Here is a 6,439-nt window from a genome sequence, read left to right on the forward strand (position 1 = left end):
CAAGACCTATCAAGAGCTGCATGAAATCAGTGTGAGAAGTGAGGGTAAAATTAACTATTCAAGACTTGCCCACTAAAAGAACATCTCTTTCTTTTAGTAGCCTACTCCATGTGTCTTATTGCACACAATATACATATCACAGGTTTTCAAGATATAATGTAATATAATTGGACAGTTAAGCACCATGATCAATATGATCAAACGTAAACTGGACTCAGACTGTCGAGACTCCTTCTGATGAAGATTGGTCGGAATCAGTAGATCAGATGCAGTAAAAAAAAATCATACTTTCAGTCTATTCAAAACCATACATGCAGTGTTGTCTCCCTCTAGTGAATTTACTGTGAATGTTTAGGCTACCTGTTACGTTGTTGTCTAGATTTTGTTGGCGTAAATATCTAAGTGCTTTGGTACAATTTTCAAACGTTAGATTTTCCACATAACGCTACCCTTCTTCAAAACGTTAGATTTTTCACGTAGCGTTATCCTTCTTCAAAAAACACAATACTGCTTAAAAAAAAAAAAAAAAAACCAATGACATTGTCACGTGACAGAACCCCGGAAAAACCATAGACATGGAAGAACCGACAACGACATGAAAGCGGTGTCTGGTTTGTTAAAGTGTAAACTATTGCAATTATCAACACGTCCTGTACCGAAAAGAACATCAAGAATTTGCTCAGTACAATGCAGACTACGACAGATTTAAGAGGGTAAGACTGTGGAATCGAAACTGTACTTTCATACTATCAAGCTATTTAGGGGGTTGCAAAGTTGACGTTATGTTAGCAAGCTAGCATAAGTAGCTAGAACGCTACAATGTGTATGCTTTGCCATATTTTCCCTTACCTTGTGGTGTTGAGAATAGAAGGCCTTTCTTTCTAGAGACCCGCATATTCATTCATATAACATTCATTATAGACTGTAGTTCACTGCATGACATGTAAAGGGTTATAATTTCCGCAAGCTTAAATTAAGTATCGCGCGTTGTTGGCTAGAGTTAGAACAACTATCGTTAGTAACACATCGTACTACTCTTGCTTTGTACAACTTCAATGTTATACTTTTTGTTTGTAAACAGTTCTAAAATGGAACTGATTTTGCAACGAAGGGCCATTTAATTGCACAGAGGGATGACCGTGTTGCTAGCAGGGTGAATACATGTGCTGCGGTTCAATGTGTCTGATGCTACATCCTTGGATGTTAGGAGATGCCGGTGGGTCATGGTGTGTGATTTACTTTGAATGTGAACGTGACTGAGCTTTATTTATTTTTCCCTGTTAGAAATGATGGGTCACTACTATCGGTTTTGAAGACCCTGTTATTCTTCACAATCATGATGATTACTTTACCAATAGGATTATACTTTGCCACCAAAGCCTATGTTTTCCAAGGTACGTGTGATAATCTTCCTTTATTTGGGGCTGGATAACCTTATGCAGAAAAATATTACATAAAAAAACAGCCGTAAAACTGTGCAGTCACCAGTGGCGTCGTTATGTTCGATCATTCGAGGATAGCACAGGATAAAAGATAGGTCGTTGGTCTTTACCGAAAAATTAAATCCCTTCAGCTCGATACACATCACTCACAGTACAGTCATAACATTTAGTTTAAAGCTTTAAAATAACACACATTTAAGTGTACACCATCCCTTTAAAAAGCCACTGTTATTATCCTTACGAGTCATACACGTAAACAAGTTTTCTTCATTACAATTCTTCATTACTAAGCTATTCTACATTATAAGTCTCATTATTTAATAGAGTGTGGGTGTGACCGTTGTCTTTTTGTATGCGGTGCATTTGCATTTGTGCAAGTTCCGTTTTCAAAAAGAAATGTCAGTCTTGACTCACCTTCCACTCATCTTTTGCCAGGTCGGTCAAGCTTTGTCCACAACCTTTTCAGAAATATGGCAACTGTTCCGTTTAGTCTGGTGCCCCAGTGTTTAATGGATAGTTTCTGGGCGTAAGGCAAAAAATAGCTTCAAGAAGACGACAGGAAGGACTACAGTATGCCATGGAGTAATATATTCACAACGTTACGTTTTATCAGCAAGGAAAAAATGAGACCAAGTTATTCCAAGACGCACATTATTTGCATACGCATCCCGTGGATTTGGGAACTTAGATGTCAGTCCTTCATTCACAACATGCTTGAATATAAAACTTACATTTACACTAGGCCAAGATGACAAGTTTGACTAATGGCCGGTTCACACTACACGATTGTAGAACATTCCTTCACGATTTAACTGTCACACTATGCGATCACAGAGCCACGACTTCGGGCTTCGTCTTGGTCGGAAGACTGGCCACACTACAAGATCATGAATCTTTGTATCCAGTTGCCTAGGTAGCAGCTAACTACTTTTGAAAGGCTACGTACACTTTTGAGGTAGGCTATCAAACGTTAATTTCCGGGTAAGATTGGAAATAGACTACTTTAAAACCAACACGTTGTAACCTACATTTACAATAATAACAGTTTGACAGGCTGGACATTCGTTATACGGGCCAAAGTGAGGTTTATGCTAGGTTTACGCTATGTCAACAGTGGATACGTCATTGCGATTCCCCAAAAAATTCTGAGATGCCAGACTTTTCGTTGTGGGGTTTTCGAACGTCGCAGACGAAAACATCGCAGGTCGCAAGAATGTCACACTACAAGACCTCGCCTCGTTGCAGACTTTTCAAAATCGGGCCCGATCCTGCAAATTTGTCGGCGACGAAGAAACCGGGGCAAAATCGGGCTGAAATCGTGTAGTGTGAACCGGCCATAAGGTAACCTTTCCTGTAGGGATGCTAGATGTCCTGATAAATAACACCAAAAGTTACTTTGGGGCAACAGGTAGACTTGGACAGAGATAATATAAACAAAAGAGCATTAGTCTTTTTCTCTTCTAGCTAGCAATAAATCATGTCATCTTAAAAATATGCAAGCAACCACTCTATCTGTCCTTTTCCAAAGCTCTTTAACGTTACCACAGAAATAAGGAGGAAAGCAAACCTTGCTGACATTGGTGATCTGATATTTGGATACCTCCTCTTTATGTAGACTTTAGCCACTATGTAGACATTAGATTGCATTTAGCTAACATTAGCTGACTTAAGATGCGACTATATACAATGTAATGTGTCTGTGAAACCTGAATGTGCTTGCACGTGCATGTTGTCTCTGTATAGACCGTAGACTCAATATACCTCTAAAATATGTCTGTTGCTATCCTTATGCTACAAGTGAAAAATAACAGACTACAATGCAATTAGCTTGAAGCTTTACGAATCAGGGATTACAAGTGTTCTCACAACCATGAAGTTAGTTTAAGTAAACACATCGACTACCTAAGGATTTGATGGCCACAATCTGGTGTATAAAAGATATCAGATGTTTAAGGTGCTAGAGCTGTTACATTAACTTCCATAAGAAATTCAGGGCTTTAGGGGTAAACAAAATGAAAACTACACACTTATGGTGGACCTCCGTAGTCTACAGCCACACCTTATATTTCTCTCTCATCCTGCAAGCCTTTAACATCTGCTGACCGGGTAACGTTAGGAAGAATGCGGTTTCCGCTAATTTTAACCTTCCTTACCCCTTAAATGAAATGTGTTAGTGCCTAATCTGCCTAGTAGATGTTTGTCCGTCATATGTTGCAAGGGAATCTTGAGAGAATATCAATTTGGTTAGAACTGATTGCAAATAATCTTGTACTTGACTGTTATAAAATAATTTAATAATGCCATTGGTACATTTTGAATAATGGCAAAGTATTCTGCGGCACTCCTGGACTGGCATCACAGCAGCCACTTTGAGAAACCCTGAGCTAGAGGAACGTGAGGAGCAATTTGCTGAAATTGATAGAAAGTGTATTGGATTAGAATCGTGGACTCCACCTGTAAGCGACTGCAAGTAGAGGAATTCATTGATAAGCTAAGAGAGCAAAGTCACAAGTTTGCAATAATGAAGAACACCAGATTTCATAGTCACATGTAACCAAATTGATAGACTGTTTCAGGTTGATTCACAGTTAAGTAATGTCATTGTTGGTTTTGCAAGGGAGCTGTCCCTACAAATAATTGCCCAACAGCTATGTCAAAAGATCAGAGTATTTTTTTTATGTACAAAATCTAGTTTACTGAAAACTAGCAAGCTTAAACTGTACTACTCTTTCAAAAGGTTCTTTGGGCTACTCTAGTAATGACAGTTGCTTCTATGCTGCCATCGTCGCTGTTGTGGCGGTGCACATGATCCTTGCGCTCTTTGTCTACGCCGCTTGGAACGAGGGAGCGCAGCAGACTAGGGTGGGGAAGCAAGACTGAGGAGGAGAAGACACTCATGAAGGACACCCCCTCTCCTGACGCACACACACACACACACACACACACACACACACATTTGGTCTCTAACTTACACCCAGTGTTTTGGGAGATGATTCAGCTGGCCTGTTTGCTTGTGAGGACGGTTTAAAGGTGGGCTGTGTCTGCCCACTGGTGACAAAAAAAAAAATGGGACAAAAGTAGTTAGCTGGGTGCACAAATGCTCAGTAGTTCAGTCCGTTAACAGCCAAGGCTACACTTTTAAAAGAAAATATTAGCAGTATGTCCTCATAGCACCCTTAAAGGTTTCTTAAGGCAAAGAGCTTTTAATCAGAGCTTTCTTTTAAAAAAAATAAAAAATAAAATAAATAAATAAATAAAAAATATTTGGAATTCTAGGTGGATATTAAGGGTTCCTGAAAATAATATTTTTGGAAAGCTGGTGCCTAAAGCGCATTTTCTCTTGTAGGCCTATAGCTCTTTGGTTCTTTAACCAAAGCAATCCACCACCAAAATGATCAAAGCTATACAGTTAAAGTCAGTTAAAAAGGCCCAAACACTTCAAGTTGGCAACATATATTCTTCATATACTAACTCTGAATAAAAGAAACAACACTGTAAGAATGAGATGCATTGTGATGTGTCTGTGATATTTCTGTTGTTGTTGTGGTGTGATATGGTATGTAATCTTGTACATATCGAAGTGTCTATTTGGAATTGCTTATTACTTTTGATATTAGGATTTTGATCATAGACTCAACTATCTGGAAAGATCCTTAGAAATAAATCATTTGTTTAATTTGACTTTGTGGCTAATTCAAGTTGTACTTCACATAAAGAAGTTATAAGAACTTTGTGTCAGCCATGATTTCTGCTGCACGATGAGGAAACCGCAGATATAAACACACATAGACACACATCTCCTTAAGCCAAATGATGAGGAAAGTGTCCTAAAATAGCAGATATAAACACACATAGATCTCCTTTAGCCAAATGTTCGTAAATGTAATGAAATCAGTGCGATGGAGACCCAGCTGTTGACGATTCATGTGAGACTGTTTTGTAATTTGGCCCAAATAAAATGAGTGATTTCACAGCGTGCCTCTCTGCCCCTTATTCTAATACCACTTTCTCCCTGACCTACCCTCCGTCGTCTGAACTCTATGTTATGACGCCTAGGTTGCCTGAGTTCTTGTTTCTTAGAAGAAATTCCTGTTGGGATGCAGAGCTTTGTGGAGTTAACCATTCTGTAGGCCTCCATTTATTCATCTAGCAGATGCTTTTATCCAAAGTAACTAAAAGAGTGCCCCACATGATGGTAGGCAGAGGCTTCCTGGAGTTTAAGTGGAGAGTGAAGCCTGGGACTGTTCGGAATAAAGGCTGGCGTTCAATGGTTGGTTATATCCCTTTAAACATGGATGCTGATGCCTGATTACGTTTTTGAACAATCTTTCATTGTGAGGTAATGTGCATTGCTTTCAATACTCAGGATATGAGTCAGAATATGCGAAAATTGGGGGATAAAAAAAAGAAAATGTTGTCCAAAGTGAGAGGAAAAGTTTAAAGAGCAAGGGATGGAAAGACTGAGAACATGTCTGAGTCTGCAAGAGGAAGAACTCTGGGGGTGGGGGTTCTGGAATTTCAATGTTCCCAGGACAACATGATTCTACTTCAGTTGTCATGGGCCTCCCTCATCTGTCGGCTGGTCCTTCAGCCCTACGTAATCTCTGCCTGCTTAAGGAACTGAGACACAGGGCTCTAAATGAGGAAACCTGGAGTTGCCCTGAGATAAAAACATTATGATAGATTTAGAGTGCACGGAGAGCATCATTGTTACTCCAAATCAGCCCCTAAAGCTTGTTCTCCCTCTGTCGTTATTGATTTTCTCTTTTTTAAATGTTCTCCCAGCTGAATTAAGCAATTTACCTGTTTTAGAGGCAGTATAATTGAATATTAACGGCAAACAGTGAGAAAACAATGTAAAATATAGCTGCAAGCAGTGATGGCGGTTTCCTCCTCCAAACATTGCGAACCAGGGAAAAATTTATTTTTGTGACAATTTGTCACTGTATAGAAAAATTCATGCTGCAGACTTACCAATGGGATATAACATTTCAAAT

The 6,439-nt window shown here is 39.2% G+C and overlaps 1 protein-coding gene across 1 annotated transcript; it reads left to right on the plus strand.

Annotated features, from left to right (window-relative positions):
- Positions 1 to 577: 577 nt before the first annotated feature.
- vma21 (vacuolar ATPase assembly factor VMA21) lies at positions 578 to 5,415 on the plus strand. The gene is made up of 3 exons (XM_080853507.1): positions 578 to 713; positions 1,285 to 1,394; positions 4,180 to 5,415. The coding sequence occupies exons 1-3, from the start codon at positions 688 to 690 to the stop codon at positions 4,320 to 4,322; spliced, it is 279 nt and encodes a 92-aa protein (XP_080709633.1). The 5' UTR covers positions 578 to 687; the 3' UTR covers positions 4,323 to 5,415.
- The last annotated feature ends 1,024 nt before the right edge of the window (positions 5,416 to 6,439 follow it).

This window comes from Sprattus sprattus (genome assembly GCF_963457725.1).
Source record: "Sprattus sprattus genome assembly, chromosome: 1".
Taxonomy (NCBI): Eukaryota; Metazoa; Chordata; class Actinopteri; order Clupeiformes; family Clupeidae; genus Sprattus; species Sprattus sprattus.